General features: G+C 44.0%; 1 protein-coding gene across 1 annotated transcript; it reads right to left on the reverse strand.

Annotated features, from left to right (window-relative positions):
* On the reverse strand, positions 1-25,258 carry LOC140681781 (uncharacterized). Its single transcript, XM_072922242.1, has 19 exons — positions 25,052-25,258; positions 24,093-24,130; positions 15,533-15,664; positions 15,080-15,208; positions 12,669-12,800; positions 12,211-12,342; positions 11,754-11,885; positions 10,052-10,186; positions 9,439-9,774; positions 8,931-9,014; positions 8,394-8,544; positions 8,024-8,087; positions 7,256-7,304; positions 6,380-6,492; positions 5,651-5,768; positions 4,707-4,806; positions 4,068-4,264; positions 1,542-1,679; positions 1-180 (listed from the first exon to the last, which is right to left on the reverse strand). The coding sequence occupies exons 1-19, from the start codon at positions 25,128-25,130 to the stop codon at positions 94-96; spliced, it is 2,346 nt and encodes a 781-aa protein (XP_072778343.1). The 5' UTR covers positions 25,131-25,258; the 3' UTR covers positions 1-93.
* Positions 25,259-26,946: the final 1,688 nt, after the last annotated feature.

The following is a 26,946-nucleotide window of genomic DNA, read 5'->3' on the forward strand; positions in this document are numbered from 1 at the left end:
TTGATGTTTCAGAAACTTTATTTAATGAAAATCCTCGTCTACAATCCTATAATCCTCGAAATTGGTTTTGGCGATGACATCTTGACTTGATTGTTACATTCTTCTCTTCTCCATCCACTTCAGGACAGTGATGAGTGGTGCCAGGATGGACACTGGTTTGGCTGATGTTACAAATGGATGCTGTCCAAAGGAAAAAAAAAACAACAAAGACCAGTGAACCATGACCTTCCAAGCTCAGTGCCTCACATACTCCATCAGGATGCCTCTAGTTCCTAGAAAGACCCAGAAAGTAAAACAATGGGACCATCTGCTCCTTAATTGTCATGTGCAGGACCTTGCCATCACAGGCAAACCTGGCCCAGAATCCCACTCTTCCATTTATTCTGGTTTCTCCATCTTGCCAGGATTTTTGCCCTGCTAGTGCTCTAGAAATGGTGCTTTCTGTCCCTGGGGTTTCTTCCTTTCAGGAAATTCCAATGACTCCCCTAGGTCCCTGTCTTGGAATGACAAGCACCGTGCTAATTTCCACAGGCACACAAAGCAGTGTCTGCCTTTCCATGCCCTGCCCCTCCTGTGTGGGATGGCACCTTCCTCCCCAGCAGGGCCAGTCCAGCGGCGATGGGTCCTGCAGTTCCCTCTCTGCCACACAACCTGGCAGTCAGCCTGGGCCAGTTCCCCTCTGCCTGAGCGTGCCAGGCAGCAGATGGGGCTGGGACAAGTCCCTCTCAGCTGTCCCTGTTTGTGTGCCAGAAACCTCTAAGGGTGGGGTGGGGGGCACAAACCACGGCCCCTCAGAGGCTCACAGTGAGTCCCTCACAGCCCCTCCTGCCCACAGCCAAATCTCTCCAGACTGCTCTGCCAGGACTGGCAGCCTTGGGTTCCTCCACCACTATTTCATGTCTCTCTACCCTGCATTGCTGTACTTCAGTTCTTTTGCCATTAGATAAAACTGAACATCCCACCAAATCAGGGCAACAGAAACAGCCAGAAAACAGAGCACCTGTCCTCTCAGGAAATGCGGAGAGAGGTGGAGTTATTCACTTTTGTGAAGAACAGGCCCCAGGGAGACTTTATTGCTGCTTTCCAAGATTTCAGAGTGGTTTTGAAGAAAGTGGGGGACACCTTTTTTAACAGGGCCAGTTACAAGAGAGTGTGGGCAAATAATTTTAAAGACATGGGGATCTAATCAGAGTAGGTCTAAGGAAGACCTTCTTTTCTCGGGGCATGGTGCCACCCTGGCACAGGTTGTCCCAAGAGCTTGTAGGTGCCCCCATCCCTGGAATCATTCCAGGTCAGGTGGGACAGGACTCTGAGCAGCCTGATCTCTTTAAAGATGTCCCTGCTCATTGCAGGTTACTTGGACCAGAGGACTTTCCAGAGCCCTGCCAGCCCAGCCCAGTCTAGGATTCCTCACTGTTTTCATTTGAACATCACCAAGAGTGGAGGTGAGGAGGAAGGGGGCTCATCTGATGCCTCGGACCTCGGTGGAGGAGGAGCCCATCCCTCAGACACTGTTTCACCTCAGCCCCTTGGCATTTTACCTGCAGGAGCCTCTTGGCAGACCAGCGCTGCTCTTCGTCTGTCTGCAGGCAGCAGCTCAGAAAGTCACACAGGTGAGGCGAGAATCGGTTGGGCTTCCGCAGCTGTGGTCTCTCTCCTCTGGCTATTGGGAGTTCAGCCTGCAGGAAAAGGAAACACGAGGCTCCACCTGCTTCTTTCCCATCTGTAACTGCTCTCCCAGAACCCACTGTTTAAGCTCCACTCTGCAGAGCAGTTTCTGGTAAGATGGAGATGGTAAAGGAAAGATGACTTTCCTTTACCAACAAAAAACCACGGCTTTTCCAACATCCCGCTGATCTTGCCTTGGCAGTCAATTTCATTGACTGACCCAGTTAGTGGGAGCTACATCAACAAAGCTTCTTTCCTTCTTGGAGGATTCACACCACCTTGACAGGCTTTTCAGAAGATGGACTCTGCTACACTAACGCTATTATTTCCAAGGATTAGTACATGAAAGGCATCTCTGCAGTGCTTGTTGGTCCCTTAAGCACAGTGGTCATAAACCAAAACTCATTGAGCTTCTTGTCCTCTTCCAGAAAACAGAGGTGCATGGGAGGCAAGAATGGAGATCCACCAGGTATTCCTCAGGGTGAGGAAACAAACATTTGGAATCTCATATTCAACACAGACCCTTTAAGACACCTGCACAAATGTATTGGGATGAAAATGCCGGCTTAGGCACACAGGAGCCACCTGCAGCTCTGTCTCTCAGCTGCAAGTTTCAGCCTCTTTATGTGGCAAAAGGAAACCTTTCCAAGTTCAAATCAGAAGAAGAAGCACCATCCCGATGGTCACCCTCTGCTCATTTGTATACTCAAGTCAATGCATTAATGGCGTCCCCATCGCAAAAAATGTCTGTAAGAAGTGGGAGGTTTTGACAGGCTCTCCGTGACACCAGGCTGCAGCCTGGTCTCCAGAAAAATGCTCATCACAATAGTAACAGCTCTGTGCTGGTGGCACTGAACTAGATGGTGACCAAAAAGACTTCGTTATTATCCTCTTCAACCCAGAGGAAAATTTCTAAGCCCAAAACAGCAAGCACACTCCCCTGGAGTATAAATAATTATGGCAGCTTTCTTTCCTTTTCCCACACCCCCAGAGGTCACAAAGGGGGCTTTATCCTGTCTCTCTGCAACTGAGCTCAGCCACTGGACATGGTGGGGAGCTGGAGTCCTCACTGCCCTTAGCACTGTGCAAGCCAGGGATGGCCCTGCTCCTATGGGAAAGGAACACAGCACCAGCATCAACCGCCCACGTTGAATCCCAGCCCCAGGCACCAGGCTGCAAGCTCATCAACTTTTTAAAAGACCCAGAAACAGCCAAGGGTTTAGTGTAACTTATCCAGGCCACCCACACACATGACTGAGCAATGTACAGATTATTTGAAAGCCTGAAAGTTTTGAAGACCCACAGGACTTGGAAAAGATGCTACAGTGTGGAGGAAAATCAATGTGCTGTGGTTAAAAAAAGAAAAAGAAAGCAAAACTGTTGGGGAAGATGAAACCGGAAAACCTTTACAAATATGTATGCCTGGCAAAAGATTTTGAGAATATGGAAACTGTAAGCAAGATTGAAATGAAAAGTAAGCTTTGAGATAGTTACTAGCCTTAGTTACTGAACAACTGGAAAACAATGGTATGGCCAGCTGAAGGTAATCCCCTTTTGATTAAACAACACCCTCTGCTGGCAGACAGGTCCAAGGGTCAGAGCAGACCCTACTAGCTTGGCAGAAGGGGTCCAAAGAGTAGTTTTTAGGGTTTAAAATGTAACACAGTATGGTAATGTAATGATTCTTATAGGCTGTAGCTAAATACTCTAGTATTTGTATCTTGGACTAGATTGGTTAGTGAAAATTTGAACATTCTGCACAGAAGAAGATTTATTGTCTTGTAACAGGAACTTCCTCACTCTTTCGGGTCTCTCTTTTGGGCTCCCCTTTCGGGCCTGCTCCGAGTTGTGGCTGGCAGCTCCAAGCAGGGCCCTGCATCCACACCCTTTGCAATAAACCGAAAGTTCCAAGACCTGGCTTCAAAGATCTCTCGTCTCCATCCATCCCGACCGTCCTACCCACTGTCACTCCTACACAAAACTACTTGGGCATTGCTTTGGTGGTTGTGTCTTTTTTTCTTTTTCTTTTTCATTTTCTTTTCTTTTCCGATAAAATTGAAACTGGGAAGGTGTAACGTCAATTTCTTAGGATATTTATCACATGTCTAACCTCTCCACTGAAAAATTCTTGCCCTTCAGAGACAGAGCACCAACGGAGTTCAAAAAGCAAATGAGAAATGTCAGGCAGGTTGCAGGCCAAAATGCCAGGTTTCTGAACTGCTACTTCCCTTCTGATGCAACTGAATTTACAGCAGATGCTGATGTGCTGCAGGGACATGTTTAGAAGGGGACCTTGGTGGAAGTGGTGCCAGCAGATGGCAATGGGATTTGTCCAATGGCACACAGGACATGGGACAGGTGAGAAAGATAAGTGGGATCAGGGAGTATTTGCACCTTACCGAAACAGGAGTTTCATTCCTGTGAGGAACTTCTCCTTCCACCATTTCGATGCCCACGATTCCAAAAGACCATATGTCCACTTTGGGGCCATATGGTTGACCTGTCAGCACTTCAGGTGCCATCCAGCCAGAAGTGCCGGCCACTGAGCTCCGTCTACGCTGCTCAGGGGTGAGCTGAGCAAAGAGGCCAAAGTCAGCTGTGGACAAATAAACATACCATGAAAGCCAGGTCAAGTTAGGAAATCAAGCAAAAGAATTCCCCACTCTCAGTCTATGTGTTGTTGAATCTCCTGAAGAACTGTCCACACTCAGTTTCCTTGGGGCTTTAGCCAAGGAAGTATGGAATTGGCCACTTCCAAAAAAATCACAGTTTTTTAACGCTGTTCACAGCAGTGGCCTTTATTCCCCTGAAGCTTTAGATTGTAGCTCCCTCCCTCTGGAAGAGACACAAACACACCAACGCCACTCTTGACTTCTCCTGGTTCCTTATACCTCTGTGCACGTTGCAACCGTGCCTTCAGCTCACAGCGGTGGGGCCCTGCACTGCCACCAGCACCATTTCTGGGGAGTTGGCAGCCACTCAAAGCAGCCCCTCACCCCACATCCCTGAACGCTGCACCTGACCAGGAATATACTGACCCAGCTTGACAGAGCCGTCGGTTCTGAGAAGGATGTTGTCACTCTTCACATCTCGGTAGATCACGTGGTTCCAGTGAAGAAAATCCAATCCTTGCAGGCACTGAGAGAGGAAACAGAAGCAGGAGGGCAAAAATTAGTGATTTCATCACACAAGAAAGGAAACAGAGTCTCTAAAAGATCCCCTCTGCATGGGAATGGCGAGTAATGGCAGAACACAGTGCCATTGAGAGGAAGAGTTGCTGCTCCAACACTTGCAGAGCAGGACTTTTCTAAGGAAAGGCATGTCAGCTTTTGAAAGAGCAACAGCACCTGCTGTTGTAGACTGTCCCCTGCAAACCAGCCAGGATGACTGCTGCTGCAGTGGATGTGCTTTCTCCATGCAGAGGGCAAAGGAGGGGTTTGGCCAAGAAAGAAAAAAGTCCCTCTCTTTGGTGTGAAGCGGGTCACTTTTGGGTGGGAGGCTGCATGACGAGAGTTTTGTTGCTGGCCTCAGCACAGACTTGAAGTATCACATCAGTCACCTTCCTGAAGCAAAGAGCATTTTGGCTGCACTACTGTCCTTTTCAGTTGAGGACTGTGAGAAATGAGTCTCTGTTTTTTCTCAGCTGATCATTTCAAATCCAGCCACCAGCACCTTTGCTTTTACAGGCAAGGAATGCAGCGCAGACAGGCTCAAGATACAAGTTTAGGGAGGCAAGGTGGAGAAGAGCAAATACAAATACAGGAGGCAGAGTGAGAATACAACAGCAGGAGATAAGAGTACAAGAACTGAATACAGTGAGTGCAGGAGCACTGGCAGGCAGTTCCCTTGAGATACTTTTACTTGCCCATAGCATACCAGCACTAGGAAAACAAAGTTTATACATGAAACCTCTCCTGTTCTGAGCCTCTGTTTCCCAGACAATCCTGCCCAAGCCCTCGGAAGCACAGGTGGGCTTGCTGACCTCCCGACTGATGGCTGCTATCTCGTCTTCAGACAGGTAGGTCTTGCTGATGACATCGCTCAGAGTGCCTCCATCCATGAACTCCATAACCAGCCAGAATTGATTATCCACAAGGTAGCTGAAAGAAGGAAACAAGAGCATGGAGGTAAACATGCATGGTTAGTTTATTTTCTTGGTTCTTATTTCCAAGTCCCTGTGTGACAAGGACAGAAGAAAAGGAACAGACATTCCCTCTAGGCTGTGCATTGTTTGAAACCTGTCTCAAGAAGAAAGGCACAGCTTTGGAAAAGGAGATGTCTTAAATAGCCAGCAAGTAAAAACTGCAGTTTAGGAACAGATAAAAAACTTGTCACACTGCGTGTTTCTGGAAATAACCACCTAGTCTTCCTGGCATGCAAAGCAATGGAAAAGAGGGGACACAATCCAAGGAAAATCCATGTTAGTTTACCCAGACGTAAGAGGACTGTTGAAAAAAGTCAAGTCCCAAAATAATGTGGTGGCTGTGAACTTACAGTCTATTAATTTAATTAGATATGAGTGATGCAGGTTTTTGAATAATTTTCAAACTATGTGTGCCAGGGAATACTCCTGCAGACAAGATGCATTCTCTTCCCATCCACTGGAGATGAGCAGAGCAGTAATAATTAACCAATAATTACAGCTCTGTTTTGTGCCAGTGAACAATCTTGCATGTTTGCAATATGTAAACAAATATTTACAACAACTCACCTGCCTAAATAGTTGACCACGTTGGGATTCTTATTTATCTTCACAGTCATGAGTTCATAGACTTTTAGTTCCTTCTTCCTCGGTCCTTGGAGATTTATTTTCTTTATGGCCACCTAAAATGACATTGAAAATCAGTAACTTGAGAAGTTGGTGGCACGAGACCACAAGGCACATGGAGCAAATGATTTTGCAATGACACAGCCAAGCTGTGCCAAACTGCATTCTGATTAGGCATTGCAGCAATTAGGAACTGACATTGCAACAGCCCATTGCTCCACTCCCTTGGGGGCCAGTTACAGGACACATGGCCACTGAGGTTTTGATGTGTCCACTTGGTAACAGTGGTGTCTCACCCACAAACCTCTGAGCCCACTCCCTGCTGCTTTGTATGGGATTCAGAAGTAATCCATGCCTTAATACTCTGTGGCTACATCCTGGGCTAGGGGCAGGGCTTAGGGTTTCTAGGGACGCCTTGCAGATCTCTCCCTATGTGCAGTTCCCAAGTGCAGCACTGCAGGTGTCTGAGGAACTACCAGTAACTCTCAGATGCATTTTCTGGCAACCAGAAGTGAGAATTCAGGACTCTGAAGCTGTCGCCCCAAAGAGCAGTGAGATGCTCTAAGGCACCACCTTTGTTTTAGCAATTGAGAGCGAGTGAGCACATCCTTCTCTGAAATGAACTGCTGCCCTGCGTGCCTTCCTTCTGGCAGCTGAGAAGGACAAAGACTGTCCCCAATGTATTTTGCAGGCTGGTACCAGTCTGTGTTTCTTTTGCCTCTTCAGCACAGCTCTACCCAAAGCTCTGGCCACAGCTGCTCACACCAGAGGGGAAAGCCCTTGAGTGCAGCAGAGATTGCGGGGGCTGTTGACATTTACCTCTACTCCTGTGGCTTTGTTGATTGCTCTAACCACAAATCCAAAAGTCCTAGAAACAAAAAAGCAGCAAAAAAATGAGAAGCCATTTAGCTCTTGCAGTGAAAGCCAGCCCACACAGGAGATCTCTGCTGCAAATGCCTAAGACCTGCAGGATGCAGGCGGGCTCTGCCAGAAGGCAGATGATGCATTTTCCTCTCAAGTGCATGGGCACTGGGCCTGTCCCTGAAGTGCTGCCATCTACTGCCTCAGCTCCTAAAGAGAGCTCCTTCTTTCATCTCAGGTCTCATGTTCTAAATTGCGCAGTTTTCATAGTTTTCATCCTGACCATGGAGAATTTCCTTCAGCAAACTCTTGGAAAGAAATGTTCCTGAGAACTGTTATCTGACAGCTATCAGGGAGTAGGTTGCACTTTCAGGCAAGCAAGTTTTTTCCCCTTTTATTAGTGTGGCTATATGATTTGGAGAGATAGAAAAATGCTAAGGAAATTAACACAGAGCAGTCCCACACTTGAGAGACAAGGAGATCTTTCCAGGTCCTGTTCCTTGCTGCAGGCAAGAGACCTTGGCAGCATGAAGATGTCTCTGACAATACCTTCAGGGCACACTCACAAATTCTGAGCAGCACTGAGAGATGGGACAATCTATCCCCAGTGTCTGAATATGGCAATAGATGTCTGTTTGCAGCTGGCCTGACTTCACACTGCATAGATATTCCACCAGAAGAACACCTGGCCCATGGTTATGGAGAAGTAACTGTGGTTGGACTCACCCGCTGCCAATATATTCCAGTTCAGAATATTTCCCCATGGGGTTTTCCATGTTCACTATTTTCCCTGAGGGAAACAAAATGCAAGATGCTCACTTTAAAGCAAAGACCCCAGCTTCCAGAAGATGCAAAAGGCAGCCCCAGAGCCTGAAGCTTTGAACTCTTTGTGGTCGCCTGCGTAACAACAGCAAGCAGGCCGACAGCTCTGCAGCACAGGTGACCAGCACACAGACTGATTTTCTACAGCAGTTCCCGTGGGGAAATGTCTCTAAATGTCCCTGGGACACCAATCTCAGGAAAAACATTTGGTACAGCTATGCTGAAACATGCACACAATACACTGTCCCTCAGAGAAGAAATACAGCAGACGTACTCAGTTGCTCCAGGGAGTCATCCTTGATCTCCTGGTGCTGAGCAGCGCTGGAGATGGGCAAACTGCCCCGGCTCCACTTCCCAGGTTGGGGAGCAAAGGCTCCTTTAGATAATGCTGCTGCTGCAGCAGGTTTGACAAAGCCCTTGTGGATCTGGAACAAGAAATGAGTTTGTCAGAAAGGTGCCAGGCAGAGATTAGCCTGAAATTCCATTGCAAATGCAAGCCCTTGGTAAGGTTCTGTCAGCCACATGCAGGGCTCTTAAATGGTTTTTTTCTGATGTCCACTTCTCAAACTGGATGGGTCAAAACCAAAGGTTAGTTCTACTCAAGTTCATGGCCAGATTCATGTTCCATTTTCATGGATTTTCTGAAGGATCACTGCCACAATGACCATTCTGCTTCCTCTCAAGGATTCCTTTCCCACTCCAAGGGCTTCAGACACATTTGCAGCTCCTTGTTCAAATGTGTCCACTTTTCCTGCACCATCTTCAGGTCATGCTCAACTTGTAGTAACTTTGGTGGGGATGGTTCCTGTACCTCATGCCAGGCCTGGGGCTCTTCATTGCCACTCATTTGCTGGAAGTCTTTGCAGGCTGCCCGGTGAGATGTCAACATTTGCACCTCAAGTCAAACAGAAGAAAGCAGTCAGAGACTACGGCTTATCCCTGTCAGTCAAGAGTCATTGACTGTGAGGAAAGGGAAAGAACAGATTTACAAGGGGTACAGACAGCTTGTTTCAATCCTCCGTCTGGGTCACCATGTTCCCCTGTAAAAACACCTCAAGAAACAAGGAGAGCAGGAACAGGCCAGCAGGAATCAATTTGGATGACTGCTGGCCAAAAGGCCAAAGGACAAGTCCCACTGTCCAGGGCAGCAGTTGAGATTCAGCACACCAGGAAATGTCCTTCAGAGTGTCTGGGGCACACACTACAGCAGGATGGCACTCAGAGGCATCACCTCACTCCCTGAAGCCCTGCACTGGAAAGGCAAGAAGGGCAGAAACCACCCGTTTGGTGACTGCAGTGGCTATCCCTCTTTCACTCACTTGCTCTTGTAGAGCCTGAGGGAGACGATTAAGTTTTTCTCTGATGATTTTCATTTCTTCTTCCTGCCTCTTCTCCTTTGCCTTCATCTTAGTGTCAATTTTCTGAAACTCCGTGTCCAGCTGTTCCTTCAAGTTCTGTAAAATACAAGAAAGAGGATCTTTCATGAGTGGAGTGGCTGCCACTCTTTCACTCACCTGGTCTTGTTGATCGCCCCTCTGCTGACGGAGATTCATCTCCTCTTGAATTCTTCTCATGTCTTCCTTGTTCCCCTTCTTCACTTCCATGATGGCACTCTGAGCCCCGGGCAGCTCTGCTTGTGACTCTGCCTTGATGTTCTGTACACACAAATGCAGAGCAAGTGACTGGGAGCTGCCATCAGGCTCAGCTTTTTCCTCTCGCAGCTTCAAAATCCCATTTATTCAGCCACTTCTTTCTGCTTCCCTACCCACCTCTGCTTCCAGTGCAACCCTCCTGTCCCAGTGCTGACTTTGGCAGATTCCAAGGCTCTGTGCTTTCAGTGCCTCTGGGACTCCTGACCTCCTCAGTCCCAAGAGCTCCATTTTATGCCCCTTTTCCTGCCCTTCCCTCTGAAACCTGGCAAGTCAGGCTTACCTGGGCATTCTCCTGTGGCTCTTCCACCTGCTGCCTGAGCTGCTCTTCCTGCTCTCGGGCTGGGAACAGCTCTCCCCGAGTCTGCCATGGCATCTCTGACAAAGCAGGCTGCTCCTGCTCTTTCTCTGGAAGGACCTGCACAGAAAGCAAGAGAAGATGGGTTTCAACTTTCCATACAACATTTGAGGACCAAGACTCAAGGACTGATGGGCTCACACGTTCCCAAAGCACTGTGCTGCAGCTCTCCTGGGTCATTCTCTGCCCATGAGGAGGCACAGATGCCAAAGTGACCCTGGCACTGCAATCAGGGGCCATCTGGGGCTGAAGCTCAAGCAGCCTCTGAGGCAGCTGACAGGGAAGGTGTGGCATTTCTCAAGGGTCTACTGAGGGCCTCCCTCTGCTTCTGCCTTGCTCTGTTTGTCTTTCAGTAGTGACTGACACCCCACCCTGTCCCACAGCTCCATCCTGGCTCTGCAGGTGGCTTCCTCTGTGAGCTCAGCCCTTGTGAGAGACACTTCTGGAGTTCATGTTCTCTTCACCAACTAAAGCATGGAATTCTTCCACCTCTCTGGGACAGGCTGAACATTAAAGCGTTAACAGGGGGCTTCAGGAAGAAGAGGCTGGAGGAGGAAACCATGTCTGAGGGGAAAAAACCACCACATCTGGAGGAGGAAACAGCTCTGCCTGCTCAGAATCGGTCATCGGAACATGTCTTTAATCCTCTCCTGAAAGGGATGCTTTATGAGAACTTTGCACCTCCAACTGCTTTGGACCAAAGCCAAGAAGATTCAATTATGCAAATGTTACATAGATAGATAGATAGATAGATAGATAGATAGATAGATAGATAGAGAAACAGACAGACAGATCTCACTGTTATAATCTCTCTTTACTATCATTTTTGTTCCTACATACATCAACACTTGGTAGCCATTGCCCCAGTCAGCAGCAATCCCGAGATTGCTCTCCTGTTCCTTCAATAAACCACACTCTCAGGGAATCTGGAGCATTTAGGTCCTTATGGAATACAAGAAGATCCAGAGCATTGCACTAGGAACTGCACTCTTGCAGCATCTGTGCTTGGCCAAGTGCTTCTCTTGGACTCGACCACAGTGACACTGCTAAAGGGGCTGCAATCAGGAATAAAGGCTAGGCCCTCCCAGCTTCTCTGATCTTTGAGGACCAGCTGGAATGCAAGAGCACTGATTTCCTGCTCAATTCCCAAACACCACACCTCCTGATTTCCTGGGTTGCAAAAAGACACAGGGACTGTTAATATGAAAGTGAAGAGCAAGGCCCTGTTGACTGGCCTGGCACCACAACAGCTCCCTGCCCCAAACAATGTGTTCTCATGCAAAAATACTGCATCCTCCAGAAAGGCCCCCTTACAAAAGAAAATGCAAGCAGAATCTTTACAAGCGCAGAAAAAGGGTAGGAAAGATGGAGGAAAATCCATCTGCATTGCTAAAAACCAAGAAATTGAACAGGAATTCCCCTCCTAATAAAGGAACAAAAACAAGACAGAAGAGCCACAGATGCCAGTGGCAAAAGCACTAGGATAACGTGAGGAGATATTTGCCGATGAAACGGCCCATGTGGCAAGATCTCAGCATCCTCAGCCAGCAACAGCAAGGGCTGGCTCATCAGAAACTTGCAGCTCTGTCTTGCACTAAAGACAGCACCACCCACAACGGGCACTTACTGGCTCCAAAGATTCAGGCTGTGCTGTGACCACTGATGGAGCCTCGAGGTCATACTGCTCAACTTGCTCTCGTTTGGCTTCTTCACCAAGAGGAGACGGAGCCAGGGCAGACACTGCTGTTGTCTCTATCATCTGTGGCAAGAGAGAAGCATGAGGGACAGGCTGTTGCCTATCATTTAAAACTGCATTTCTTCTCACATCTACCACCATATCTTGCAAGGAAAATTGAGAAACTTTGATTACAATGGGATTCTAAAGTGCTCTCATGTCTTAAAATTGGCTACTACAACTGTAATGCAACTTGCTCTGATTTAAATATCCCAACCTGTCGACTATCAGGTGACAATGATCGATTTGTGTAAGTGACCTTGTAATTCTTGAAAGCTAAGAAATGCAACAGTGAAACTTGCTGCTCTGCCTTGCACTAAAGACAGCACCACCCACAACTGGCACTTACTGGCTCAGGAGATTCAGGCTCAGGCGTGACCACTGATGGAGCCTCGAGGTCATACTCCTCAGTTTGCTCCTCTTTGGCTTCTTCACAAGGAGCAGAGGGAGCCAAGGCAGACACTGTTGTTGCCTCTGTCATCTGTGGCAAGAGAGAAGCATGAGGGACAGGCTGTTACCTCTCATTTATAACCTTCTATCTTCTCCCATCTACCACCATATCTTCCAAGGAAAATTGAGAGACTTGGATTACAATGGGATTCTAAGGCACTCTCATGGTATTGAAATTGGCCAATCCACCCATAATGCAAATTGCTCTGAATTAAATATTCCACCCTGCCTACTATCAGGTAGCAATGATCTATTTGTGTAAGTGACCTTGTAATTCTTGAAAGCTCTGAAATGCAACAGTGAAACTTGCAGCTCTGCCTTGCACTAAAGACAGCCCCACCCACAATGGGCACTTACTGCCTCAGGAGATTCAGGCTCTGGTGTGACCCCTGATTGAGCCTCAAGGTCATACTCCTCAATTTGCTCCTCTTTGGCTTGTTCACCAGGAGGAGAGGGAGCCAGGGCAGACACTGCTGGTGTCTCTGTCATCTGTGGCAAGAGAGAAGCATGAAGGACAAGCCGTTACCTATCATTTATAATCTCGTTTCTCCTCGGATCCACAACCACCTCTTAAAAGGAAAAATTATCCACTTTGTTAGCAATGTGATTCTAAGTCACTCTGACCAGATTAAAATGGGCTAACTCAACAGAACTCTATTTGATGCACTCTATGTATTTGACAGTCCTTCCTGGCTGCCATCAGCAAGCAACTGTGCCTTGGCACAAAGGAGCTTTTGGCTCTTTAAAGCCCTGAAATGCAAAAGTAGGAAATAGCCAGCAAGGCCTTTGCTGTTGCTGCGGCAGACATGGAAAACTCAAACTGGATCAGAATCCCAACCAGTGCAAGGAAAGGGCAGGAAACGTTGTGAAGAAGCATCTGTGCTTGTTGGAAAATGAGAAAATCAACAGGGCTTTACCTCCTAACAAACCAAGTCAAACCAAGTCAAACCAAGTCAAAAGTGTCCCCTCCTCAGGTGGCTACAGCACTTGGAGGCAGTGAGGGCATGTTTGGCAGGGGAACAGCCATGGTGATGAGCACTGTCACATATGGATCTATGGAAGTGTGCCTGAAGGTCCCTCACGGGCCTCCCATTGTCCAGGCTGAAACACCCTGAGCACCTCCTCCTTGGCCTTGGGCTCCACACCCTTCCCCAGCTCCCGTGTCCTTCTCTGCACACGCCCAGCGCCTCAAGGACTTCCTGCTTCAGAGGGGCCCACATGTAGACACATCAGTGTGGAGTTGTGCTCGCCCTGTATATCCCCTCATAATGGTTTGTCCCTCCATATCCCCTCTTTGTATCCGTTTGCTTCATCCCAGCTTTCCCATCAGCACCTGTATGTCCATCAAACCCCAAAATCCCTGACTCATCCCCCTGTCTCCTCCCAGGTGATGTGTCCATCACCTCGTGACCCTTCCCCTTTGTCCAGAGCCTTCTCCCAGGGTCACCAGGTAACTGGACCCTGGCTTGGGGCTCCTCCCCCACCCCCTCCTCAGTGGTCACTCTGAGGCCTTGCCCCCAGAGAGCCACTCCCAAGTCCTTCCTCTGTTGGCTGCTCGGGTTTCCCCATCCCCCTATATCTGGCTCCTCTGGGCAGGGACACCCTCTCTTGCTCTGGATGTCCTTCGGGTTTGGATGTGGCCTGGGATCTCTCCAGGCCCTCATTAAATTTCGGAACTAATCCTGAGGAGGAGCGCCTCTTTCTCTTGCTTGTTGGACCAGCTTGTCTTTGAACTCACGAGGGAGCTTCTCAAAGCCCCCCAGGATCCAAGGAGAAGTTCCCTCCCTCTGCCCGACTCGCCCCATTGCCCAGCTGGATGGGGTGCACTGGGGACTGATCACCCGTGGATTTGAGGGTGACACGCAGCACAGAAATTCCAGCTATGGTTGCAGTGCTGCCCAGCCCAGGGGGACAGTCACTGCCCTGCTCCTGCTGCCCCATTGCTGCTGACACAGGCCAGGATGCCCTTGGCCTTCTTGGCCACCTGGTCAGGTCCTGGCCCACTTTCAGCTGCTTTTGACCGGCACCCCTGGGTCCTTTTGGCCCACACAGCGTCCCGGCCACAAAGTTGCCCATTGGACTAAAAATACAGCATCCACCATTTCAAAATGTCCTTCCTCTTCTGAGCAACACAAGACTGCAGTCATGGACTTGCAGCTTCACCTCCCCCCGGCCCCGCCTCCAGGCTGCAATGCACTTTTCAAAGCTGCAGACTACACCAAAAAATGCATCCACAGAACCTTGCTTTTTGCCTCACAAGAGGGCTTCACAATTATAAACTTAGTTTCTTTGGCCAGGTCTTGTCCCCCACAGATTCATGGACAATACACTCGTCTACTTGCAGCTTATCAAAAGTCACAAGACAGCTGAGCCGCACACTTTGTAGAACTGAATAAATACTCAAGAAACTGCAGACCCATTTCACCAGCCAAACACGTATTTCCCCAAAGGGAAAGCAAACAAACCAAGCCCTGAGACCTCCAGCACTACCTTGTGCTCCCTTGGCCATGGGCCTGCAGAAGCCCAAGAGACAGAGCTTCACTGAGTTGAGCAGCCAGACCCTCATCCTGAGGCAACAGGCTTTGGTGCCGAAACATGACAGGTCCAAGGCCAATTTCTAGCTGGAGGTCACTGCCTGCAGGAAATCGCTGGGTCCTGGCAGGACTCCAGCACTCAGCATCCTCGGCCAGCAACAGCAAGACCTGACTGGTCAGAAACTTCAGCTCTGCCTTGCACTAAACACAGCACCACCCACAACAGGCACTTACTGGCTCAGAAGATTCAGGCTCAGGTGTGACCACTGATGGAGCCTCGCGGTCATACTTCTCAATTTTTTCCTCTTCGGCTTCACCAGGAGGAGAGGGAGCCAGGGCAGACACTGTTGTTTCCTCTGTCATCTGTGGCAAGAGAGAAGCATGAGGGACAGGCTGTTGCCTATCATTTATAACTTCCTATATTCTCACATCTACCACCATTTCTTCCAAGGAAAATTGGGAAACTCCAATTGCAATGGGATTCCAATGCGCTCTCATGGTATTAAAATTTGTTAATCCACCTGTACTGCAAATTGCTCTGAAATAAATATTCCAGCCTCCCTTCTATCAGGTAGCAATGATCTCTTTGTAACTGACTTTTTGAATTTTGAAAGCTCTGAAACGCAAAAGCGAAACTTGCAGCTCTGCCTTGCACTAACGACAGCACCACCCACAAGTGGCACTTACTGGCTCAGAAGATTCAGGCTCTGCTGTGACCCCTGATGGAGCCTCACGGTCATACTGCTCAATTTGGTCCTCTTTGTATTCTTCTCTAGGAGCAGAGGTGGCTGGGGCAGACAGTGACGCTGGTTTTGTGCTCTGGGGCAAGAGAGAAACATGAGGGACAAGCCGTTACCTCCTTCCTTCTCACATCTACCACCATATCATCCAAGGAGAAAGCATAAAAATTCAGAGTAAAAGGATTCTAAGCAACACAGATCAAATGAAAACGGGCCAATTCAACAGAACTGTATATGGATATGAAGCTGATATTCTTCCCTGGTTGCCATCAGCAAGCAATGTTGTATCTGTGTCGCTATAGGACACAAGAAAGCACAACGCGAGCTAACTGCTACTTTGCAAGGCAAAAGAGAAAGTTTATTTTCTGACTCTAACTTTTATACTTCTCCAAAGGTGACAGTGGATTGGAGAGTGAATGGGCCACCTCTCCAAAGATATTGCACAAAGCACTAGTACATCAAGTTTCTCCACCCCCATGGAGGAATGCAAAACAACACGTTATTTACAGAAACTGTGTGGGAAAGTTTCCCAATAGAATGTAAACTCAGAAGGCTTTAGAAAACTCAAGAATCAGGACGACATATCTGCAAGACAGAGCTTTTAGCTTGTGAGAGCTCGGAAATGGAAAAGTAAGAAAGAGACATCTATGCCTTTGCTATTGCTGCTGCAGACATGGAAACCTACAACTGGATCAGAATCTCATCCAGTGCTGGAAAAGAGCAGGAAACATTGTGAAGAAGCATCTGTGCTTGTTGGAAAATGAGAAAATCAACAGGGCTTTTCCTCTACTAAACCAGCAAAACAAAAATGCAACAAACAATAGGCAGGGAGTCTCTCCGACACCAGCGTCGAAAGCACTGGGATGCAGTGAGGGTATGTTTGGCAGGGAATTGGCACTTGTGGTGAGCAGTGTCATGTACGGATCTATGGAAGTGTGCCTGAAGATCTCTCAACAGCCTCCCATTGTCCAGGCTGAAACACCCTGAGAACCTCCTCCTTGGCCTTGCGCTCCACACCCTTCCCCAGCTCCCGTGTCCTTCTCTGCACATGCTCCAGCCCCTCAAGGACTTTCTGCTTCAGAGGGGCCCACAAGTGTTTACGAATATAAAAGGGTAAAAACCTTTCTAAAGTGTAAGAAGTCTTTAGAATGTAGACATACTTTTGAGAAATGTTGGGAAATTTTAAAATAATAAGCACAATCAGGATCATAAAATCAGGATCTAAATCATTAACAAAAATTTGAAAATTTATAAAGCTGAGACCAAGAGTTGCAATAGTAACAAACTACTAAGGAACCAAGCTGAGACTTCTTTGAGCAGAAAGCCCAGAACTGTGTCTAGAAACCAAGATAGATTTCTCTCAGAGCTCAGTTGCTGCAACAATAATCTGCCTAGTTCAGAACATGATGTAGCAACGTCTGATTAGAAAAAGATAGGGCAATATCTTTTGGAAAAAAAAGAGATTTTAAGTTTTTAAATGAAGAAATTTTAGCCATGCCAGTCTCTTATGGGAGGGATAATAGTAGGCCTATGTATTAATCACTCTCACATTATAACATCGAAGAGTGAAATCAAAGTTTGAAGGAAAGCAGAATTAACTCTCTTTATTTTAATTATGTGTTTTTTTACTCTTATGAACTCATGCCAACTTATTGTCGCGTTGTGGCAAGTCTGATTTTAACTAATTCACAATTTATGTTATGAGAACTCCAGCAGAAGATACCTATTAAGGTTTTATGGGAAAAATATGTTAGTAGTACATATGAAAAATTTTCAGAAGCTAAGTTGTCTAGCAAACTGCCATATGATAAACCAGAAACACAAACTTTGTTCCTAGGTCATTGTTGAGAGATATTAAACAAGCTGCAAGAAAAACTTTAATTTCAGTCAAATCAACAAGTACTCCTCTTAAAGCATATTTGACCATGACACAAAGAACAAATGAATCATATGGTACATTTTTAGATAAGTTAATACAAGCTATGGAAAGACAATGCCCTGATAAAGCAGCTCATTCTTATATTCTCCAAAACCTAGCATTTGTAAATGCGAATGATGATTGCAAAAAAATTATTTCTACATTACCCAAACAGCCTCCAACTGTTATTCAAATGCTTTCAGCTTACAGTAAAATTAGCACTCTACAGTATCTTGCTACAGTACAATCTCATGATTCACTAAGAAACAAATTTTAAAAACCAATTGAAGAACAGACAAAACTTTTTGAAAAAACTCTTGCTGCTGTTCAATGAACCTTTACTAAAAAGTCCTGCTTCAGATGTGAGAAGCCTAGTCATGTGATAAAGAATTACCCTGATCCAATAAGAAAATCTGAAGTACCTTCTGTTTGTCCTCAATATCAAAAAGGGAAATATTATGCAAAAAATTGTCATTCTAAATTTGATATAGATAGTAATCCCCTACCGTTAAACTCCAAGCAAAGCGCGACCCATCGCGTGGTGAAACAAGTAATAGCAACCCAGAATCCAGGGAATTTTCCCCCTTAGCCTTCACTAGGGGACCTCAAAGCCAAACACAATATCTACCTTTACCACCAGTACCACAAGACGTTCCTTCCTATTACCTCCAAGGACAAAACTGGAGTTAGCAAACTCAAAATTAATATGGTTTTTGAAAAATTTCTGTTATGAATGTATACCTACAGGTCTGATTAACAAATCACAACAAAGACAAGAATTTTTAATTATTATAGAGAAAGACAACAATACAAGTCTTAGACTATTAATTTTTCCAGTTATCATTTCAGTAAACTGCAATGAAGAGCTAATAGTTTTAGCTCTTCCCCTTAAAGCCCCAACAGTAATTCAACCTTAGAAACCTCTTGCTTTTACAATTGCTTTACCTATAGACATAATCAAACAAAATGTATCTCAACAAAATGCTTTGTTAACCAATCAAACGGTGTACCAAGTTGATCCAGATGTGTTTTCTACTCTAATGCTACATGTCTTCTAAGTAGAACATACTTAGAAGTATGTTCTAAACCAACCAGAACTGACTTGTGGCCTAACTCATCGTGGTAGAACAATTATGTTACAGGCATACCAGATACGGTGCAGATGTCTCAGTAATTTCTCTCCTGTTTTAGCCCATAACTAACACCTAATATCACCTATGAGAACACTCACAAGGATCAGAAGAACTACTGTTTGTTTAGAAAGTGAATCCATGATTACTATTACAAGTCTTGAAAGGAAGACAGCTGCTGTACGTCCCTCTCTATCAATAATTCCTAGAAACTGGCCTCTCGTCATCATCGATATAAAAGACTGTTTCTTCAACATACCACTTCATCCTGAAGATGCCCCAAGATTTGCCTTCTCAGTTCCAGTCATCAAGCAAAGAAAGCCAATGCAAAGATATCACTAGAAATCTTTACCACAAGGGATGAAGAATTCTCTAACAATTTAACAATATTTTGTCACACAAGTACCGTGTACAGCTTGACAGAAGCATCCACAGTCCACGATTCTACACTACATAGATGATCTACTCATTGCAGCACCAACACAGACAAAGATAAAACAAACTTGTGACAGCGCTGTTACTGAGATCCAAAAGACTGAACTAGAATTTCTACATCTAAGATACAAGAAATCCCACCCTAAAAATATCTAAGATAGAAGATAACAAAACAAACAATTTCACCCCAAAAGATACAACTTCAAGTCAACATCAACACTTTGCAAGATTTACAGCAACTTTTAAGAGAAATTAACAAGATGAAACCTATTTTGAAAATTACCAACGATGAACTTGCTCCGCTTTTTGATCTACTGAGAGAAAACTTTGACATTAAATCTCCCAAGATTTTAACACCTGAAGCTCAACTCAGCATAACAAGTCACAAAAACTTTCCAAAGAAGACAAGCCCATCATTATGCTCCAAAGAAACCTTTCTTCCTGACTGCTTTGAGACAGAAGCTACAACTTTATAGCCTCATTTTCCAATGAGATCCATCTGAGAAAAATCCATTATTAATAGCAGAATAAGTTTTTCTTCCCTACAAGTCTCCAAAAACAGTTTCTACAACCCTAGAGATAATAACACAAATTGTAATTAAGGTCAAAGCAAGACTATTAACCTTAACAGGCAAAGACTTTACAGTTCTATATTTACCTTTAAATACAGATTATTTAGATTAGACATTACAAAATTCAGATGATTTAGAAAATGCATTGTTAAGTTTTTCAGGTGTTTGTTCCATTCATTATCCAAGTCACAAATTATTACAAACAAAATTGAGTTTCAAAAAAAGCCCTTGCTAAGTGAAGGGCCTTTAAGTAATACAACGCTCTTCACTAATAAGTCAAGAAAAACACATAAATCAGTAACTGTATAGTTAAATCAAACAACAAAAAATTAGAAATCGAATATTCCAATAGTAGAAAGTTCTCCTCAAGTAGTTAAACTAGCTGCTGTTGTTAAAGCTTTTCAGCTATTTTCAAAGCCTTTCAATTTAATTACAGATTCTACCTATGTTACTAATGTAAGTAAAAAAATAGTTTTAAAAAATATTAGTAATAATAATTTATATTGCTAGCTTTCATGTCTTCATAAAATTTTACAACACAGAACTAACCTATATTTTATTTCTCATATTAAAGCTCATTCATCTTTACCAAGATGTTTAGCAAAAAGAAATACAAGAACAAATAAATGGACCATAGTTATCTCAAACACATTACCAAACATTTTTGAGTACACAAAATTGAGTCATACCTTTTTTCATCAAAATACACAAGCACTTGTACACTTGTTTCGTATCTCTAAATCCCAAGCTAAAGCTATCATTACAGTTACCCTGATTGTCAGCTTGTGCAAACCCCTGTTTCTACAACAACTCTTAATCCACAAAGTTTATAAAATCTACAATTATAACAAACATCACTAAATACCCTTCTTTTGAGATATTTAAAAATATTCAGGTTTCAGTAGATTCACTATCAAGTACAGATTTTACCTCTATCCACACAAGAGAACAAGTAATCGTACCTATCAACATTTTTTACAAACATTTACTTCATTACGTGTACCCCAGGAAATGAAAAAAAACAATAGCTCCACATAATTATCTCAAAAAGTAGCAACATTCCTAATAAATTAAAATGTTCATCACACCTTTAGTATTCCCCACTCCCCCACAAATCAAACAACTGTTAAAAAGACACATCACACATTAAAACACATTTAGATCAACAGAAGAGGGGAGCAGAAGTAATACCACAGATAAAATTAAGTAAAGCTTTATGTGTTAAAAATTTTTTAAACAGTTCTTTTGCAGAACCAGATCCACCAACTTTTAAGCATTTTACAAATAAGACACAAACAAAACTAAAAAAAAAATCCTCCTGTTTTAATAAAAAGCCTTGAAACAATTTTCCTTTCCAATTAATAACTTAAAGCAAAGAGTATACTTGTATTTCTACAAGTACTGGAAAAGCAAAGTGAATTCCAATAAAGAATGTCAAACCATACAACACACCAAAACACACTAACAAACCCAAAAGTCAAAGAGCAAACACACAAACGTAAGCTAAACAGAGACTACAAGTCACGCCTAATGTTCCTATGTCACCTGTAGAATCTGCAAACTTCAATTTAATGATAATGATAAATGTGTAAAGAGCTTGTTCCGTTGAGCTCTTTTAACAAAAACATAAAAAAGAAGGATTTATTATTATCATTAGATTCTAAAAAATTAACATTCTAAACTCTCCAAAAAATGCAGTTTAAAAGTTAAAATATATAGAAAATTCTTTTAACAAAGAGTAACTCAACAAAAATAATATGAAAGAAAATCAGTTCACTTTATGTTTTCTAACTTTGCTTACTTTTTATAACGCAAATTTTCCTATACAAAACCAAAACCAAATGTCTAAGTCACATTAACCAAAGCTACAAGATCAGATACCAAATGTATGTCTCATTCAAATCCAAAAAAGCCTTTTTCAATCTGGTTAGTTAGTGTACCACTAAAAAATTAGCCAATACCTATATAACACGATCCTTTAACAAAAAAGTGACTTAATAACAAACCAAGTGAAATTACTAATAGAAACAATCCCACAAGGGATTAAAGTCTCTAGAACAAACAACTCCTCAAAACAAGTTCAGAACCCCAAGAATTAAAGATCCTTAGTTCCTGAACAATAAATTTCTGTGTCACATTTTCAAGAAACAATTAGCAAAAATATAATTCTCCAAAATATAATGTTATTCACTCTTACTATGAATATAAAAATTTACGTTTTTAGTGCAATTACTCATACACTGTAGATAAAAATCTAAAATTAACCAATATCCACAGAAATTACCAAAATGTTATTAGTTCATTTGTAGAACTAAAACATAGCAAAACATTCCATCATACCCTAAAGACAAACCATGTAACATTAGCACACTCACTGTAATAACACCCAGTACTAAAACAGTTTCAAAAAAGACAAGAAAAAAGATCTATTAATATATACCCAAAAGATTACAATAGTAATTTCAGTCTGTTAAAAAAAAACCACAAAATATTTCAACAAGCTTTTTTTTACCTACAATTGCTTCAGAAACAACATTAAGACAAATAGATAAGATTAAATATTAACTAAACAAACAAACTAATACCACATCCAGTGCACTCAGTAACATGCGAACTGACGTCAGCAGTGTCCAACAAACTCCAAAATCAAACAACCATTAATTTCCTTTTCTAACACATAAACAGAGTTGTAAAGAATTCAAAAGAATGTGTTACATAAATTTGTCTAATCATTCTAAATCCATTCACAAAAACATACAAAAACTTAACATCTACAATTAAAAATAAAGAAACATAGTTAAACAATTGATTCAGTAAGTAGAGCTTAACTCCTTAATCAAAACAACTTTACAAGTTAAGTAAAATCTTGTTATTATAATATTAATATTAATTCCTTATTCACTTCATTATTCACAACAAATTACAAACTCATCAAAAAAGTTTTTATTGTCCAAAAGAAAAATACAAAAGAAAAATTACAAACAATGCACAAAACCTCACCAAAACTAATTAAAGTCACTCACAAATTAAACCTTGAAATTGAGACCTTAAAAATGCCAAAATTTATCAGAACCTAATACAGATACTAAACCTTACTTTACCCAACATTAATAATGCTTTAACTTAAAATTATGGAGCTTAAAACAAAGTACCTTCATATAAAAAGTTTATACATTTTTTCCTAAATGAATAAATATATGCAGTAGTGAAGCTATATAACACAAAGTAATAAATAAGTGACGAGTCAGAAATAGTTTATTTAAAAAGAGTGGGGAAATTGTAGGAATATATAAAAGGTAAAAAACTTTAGAAAGTGCAAAAAGGCCCCAGAAAGTAGACACAAAGCTGAAAAAGGCTGGGAAAGTTCAAAACCTTCTCCTGGGAAGCTAGGAAAAGAAGAACCAAGTGAATACATTTATATTTATCATAAGGAACAAGAAAGAACAAGAACTTAGTGATAGTTTGAGATGTCAAAAGTCCTAGATATATGCTTTGCAAAAATAGAAGAAGTTTCAATCTTATATAATGAATTATTGTATATTGTTTGAGGTTCATAGAAGTCCTTCTGTTAATGTTAAACCCACATGGGTCCTTTTCTTACTGGTTAGAGTATAATGACTCTGCACTTTTCTTTTATGCTATTGGTTCAAAGAATATGTAGAAAAAGGCCTTGCATAAACTGCCATCTTGTCTTTGATCTAGATTTGCATGGATGTTCGTTTCTCTGTGTCTCTTGCTTTTTGCTTGTATGATACAGACATAATAAATCCTAAGTCTGCAGCCAGTCCGAGTCCCATCCTGTTCTGTGAGACGCAGACCGATCGGGCAGAAAGTGGACACAGCACTCCCAGCTATGGCCACAGCGCTGCCCAGCCCAGGGGGACGGTCACTGCCCTGCTCCTGCTGCCCCACTGCTGCTGACACGGGCCAGGATGCCCTTGGCCTTCTTGGCCACCTGGCCAGGTCCTGGCCCACCTTCAGCTGCTCTTGGCCGGCACCCCTGGGTCCTTTTGGCCCACACAGCGTCCCGGCCACAAAGTTGCCTGTTCTACTGCAAATACAGCATTAAATTGTCCTTCTAATTCTACAACCACATCTTCTAAGGAAGTATCATGAAGTTTTATAGGGATAGAAATCTAAGTTGCTGTGACTTCAGTTAAAATGGGCTTATTCAACTCTGCAGGAAGTTGTTCTCTCTTAAGTATTCATCCCTGTCTGGTGTCATCAAGCAATGTTCTCTCTGCAAAACTGAGTTTGTAGGTCTTCAAGGCTCTGAGTTGGAAATTAGGAAATATCCAGCTATGCCGTTGTATTTGTTGTTGAAGGCATGAAAATGGATTTTCTTTCAGCCTGCATGCCTGGCCCTCTACAGCCTACTGGTTCTGGCTAAGCACACAGCTTACTCTACAATTGCTAAACAGCACAAACCTGAAATGTTCCTTTCTCACTCACCTTAGGACCAGCACTGCTGATTACATGCTTCAGGTGACCTGTAGTGGGCAAGGGAAAATGAACCAGACGCTGTGAGAAAATTGCCTGGGCTGCTGAATCCCACAGAACAAGCACCACAAACAGAGAGTATTTTCCGTTTCACCACATCCCTCCACGAGACACATTTCATTCACACAACCAGCAAAGAGATCCAGATAATTGTCTTGGGCGTGCCTACCCTTTGGCCTGTTTAGCCATTAAATGGATACAAACATGACCAAGAAAATGCAAATTGTTCTCTAACACTCAATGCTCCTGTTCTACCAAACACATAACACATCTTTTTAAAATCCTCTCCTTACAGTATGTTTGGTTTTTTTTTTCAATCAGTTGCATGCACAATTTCTCATTAACTTGCTGGAAACAGTTGCCCAGAAAAGCTGCCCCAAAATTCCACTATGATGTGGCAGCTCTATTGTGACACAGCACAGCAGCAGCTCCAGGGTCCAGGAGCAGACACTCACTGCTTTGGAGTTTGCACTTCCTTGCAAAGGGAATCACTATTTTAACACTCAGTCAAGGGTCAAGTTAGACAGTCAAATCCTTTCATGACAAAATGTAGAAAGAAAGAAGCTTTCCCTGAATTCTGGGAAATACTGCAGAGTTGTTAGAAGGCCTTCCAAGAAGGTCTCCAGTTTACGTTTTCAAAGCTGTCTTGCTTGTGACAGCAAACTGAGGAGATGACAGACTCTACTGCCTCAGACTCTCCCGTGGATGGAACAGAACCCCTGCAGGTTCCCTTGCAAATGCTGCCCTGTGGCTACAGAAATCCCCTTGTAGCTGAACTCCTTGACAGGAGCTTTACCAAACCAGTGGCACCCTAGTGCTCTTTCTGTTTCAAAATAGCTCAGGCACTAAGAAAGAGCAGGAAGACATACAAAAGCCACGTTCGGGTACACCCAGGGAAAACCTCTACTTACGTGCCAGGTTAGTGAGGTAATAGCTGGAATAACAAACGCCATAAACTCCAATAGCTACAGCAGCAACCTTCTCAATCATTGTAGCACTGCTGTGCAGATTTGCTCCACCATCAGAAAAATCAAGGCTCTTGTCAGTGGGCAGCTCCCACTGACAAACGCCTCAAGCAGGAGGATGCTCCTGCCCTGAGCGAGCCCTAGGGCTGCTCTGACACTGAGGCCTTCCGTGCACCAAGACAACCTTCTGATGCCACCATGACCACATGGCAACCATGCCCTGACATCACAATGCAAGCACTCTATATTGGCCAGTGAATTTAGGCAGAGCAATAACCAACCTTCCGTACAGCAAACGCAAAATAGCTGGGGAAGTTCTCCTCTGTCACAAAGCAGCACAAATTCCCCTCGTGGGCCAAACCCTGTTGTTCAAGGGATCCAAGAGTAACTCCAGGAGTGCACCAAGCACCTACAGCCTGTACCCGAACTGAGCACTCAGATGGGACCCAAGCAAAGGAAACCAGACCAAGAAAATGGCCCAGAGCATTGCACACCTGAGAAACAACCCTCACTTTTAAAAATTTAAAGGTTTATTAAATCTTAACAAAGGACTGAATAAGGAAAACTTGCAGCACTGGGAGTCTCTATGAACATTACATAGAGCAGCTCATCTATCAAATGGTTGCTCTGCCTTTTATACCCTTCATCCTGCCAAAGTTTTGTCAAAGTTTTGCCATCCACTGGTGGAGATTTCTTTCTTACCTCTTGACTGGAGGTCAGGTGTTGTTACACCACACCTCCTGGTCACAAGCCGGCCCTCCCCAAAAGCCCTGACTACCAAGGCTATTGCAAGGGGGAGGGGAAATAGGACTATGGGAGCCTATATTACAATAACATCACTATACATTTTTATATCCACATAATATCTACCTCTTAACAGTGAGAGCCAACTGTTACATTACTCATCTATAGCACACAGAGCCAGGAGAGAAGGCACTGTTGGCATAACAGCTGAAACAATTCCTAACAAATCTCCCACATATCTGCACGTTTATTGGATACGCCCAGGGCTCCTGAGGATGTACATCTCTGCCTTTATTCCCCTTTGGAAGCAGTCAAACTGGCAGCACCTGCCCACCAGCAGAAGCTGCTCCGAGCTGGGAACACAACTGGTGGTGCTGATTTCCAGAGGCTTCTGTGTCCCAGGAGAAGATAAGGAAAGAGCGGATTGAGAGGTGCTGGCGCTGCTGCTGCTCTGTGCCAGAGAGCCCCGGCTGGGCAGGGCACGGCGCTGCAGGCTCTTTCTCCTGCCAGAGCTGGGCACACCTGGGAACAAGGCATGGCAACTTGTGGGAAACCAAGAGCTTTGTGGGGGCTGCATTGTTCAGCACACACTCAGGCCATCTGTGACACAGAGTTCTGGCACCTAAAAAGATAAAGGAGAGGCAAATAGCTGGGAGAGGTTTCATTTTGACCTTTCTTACCTGTTCACAGAAGTTGCCAAAATGAAAGTTACAGAGCAGGGCCTGTTCCCTGCTGCCAGCTCAGGATTGGAAAGGAGGCATTTGTTTATTTCAGTACTCGGTGCATAGGGAATCACTCCCCTAACACCTGCACAGCCAGCAATCTCACTTATTAGTTTGTATCCATGGAACTAAGACATATTCAATACTTTGCTGAAATTCACAGGCTAAACATTCCTCCAAATTATTTGACATATTTAAATAATTTCTCAGAATTTATTGACATCAGAGTAGAAGTATCCTGTAGGTCCCTGGTGGTCATTGCCACAGGTTCAGGAGGAGACTCATGCACAAAAGAATCTAAGACACAACTGGGCTTGCCAAGCAAATGTATTCCATTAGTTGCAGTAGCAAATAATACCAACCCCTGGATTCCCA

The sequence above is a fragment of the Taeniopygia guttata genome, chromosome Z (assembly GCF_048771995.1).
Source record: "Taeniopygia guttata chromosome Z, bTaeGut7.mat, whole genome shotgun sequence".
NCBI lineage: Eukaryota > Metazoa > Chordata > Aves > Passeriformes > Estrildidae > Taeniopygia > Taeniopygia guttata.

What these genes read in the sequence shown, in the direction of transcription:
- LOC140681781 (XM_072922242.1), bottom strand. Translation starts at nt 25,130, where the DNA reads ATGATTGAGAAGGTTGCTGCTGTAGCTATTGGAGTTTATGGCGTTTGT. An exon ending in AGCCTGAATCTCCTGAGGCA is followed by an intron (nt 12,343 to 12,668) that starts GTAAGTGCCCAT and finishes CTCTTGCCACAG; the next exon opens with ATGACAGAGGCAACAACAGT. An exon ending in TAGCAGCCATCAGTCGGGAG is followed by an intron (nt 4,807 to 5,650) that starts GTCAGCAAGCCC and finishes TTCCTCTCTCAG; the next exon opens with TGCCTGCAAGGATTGGATTT.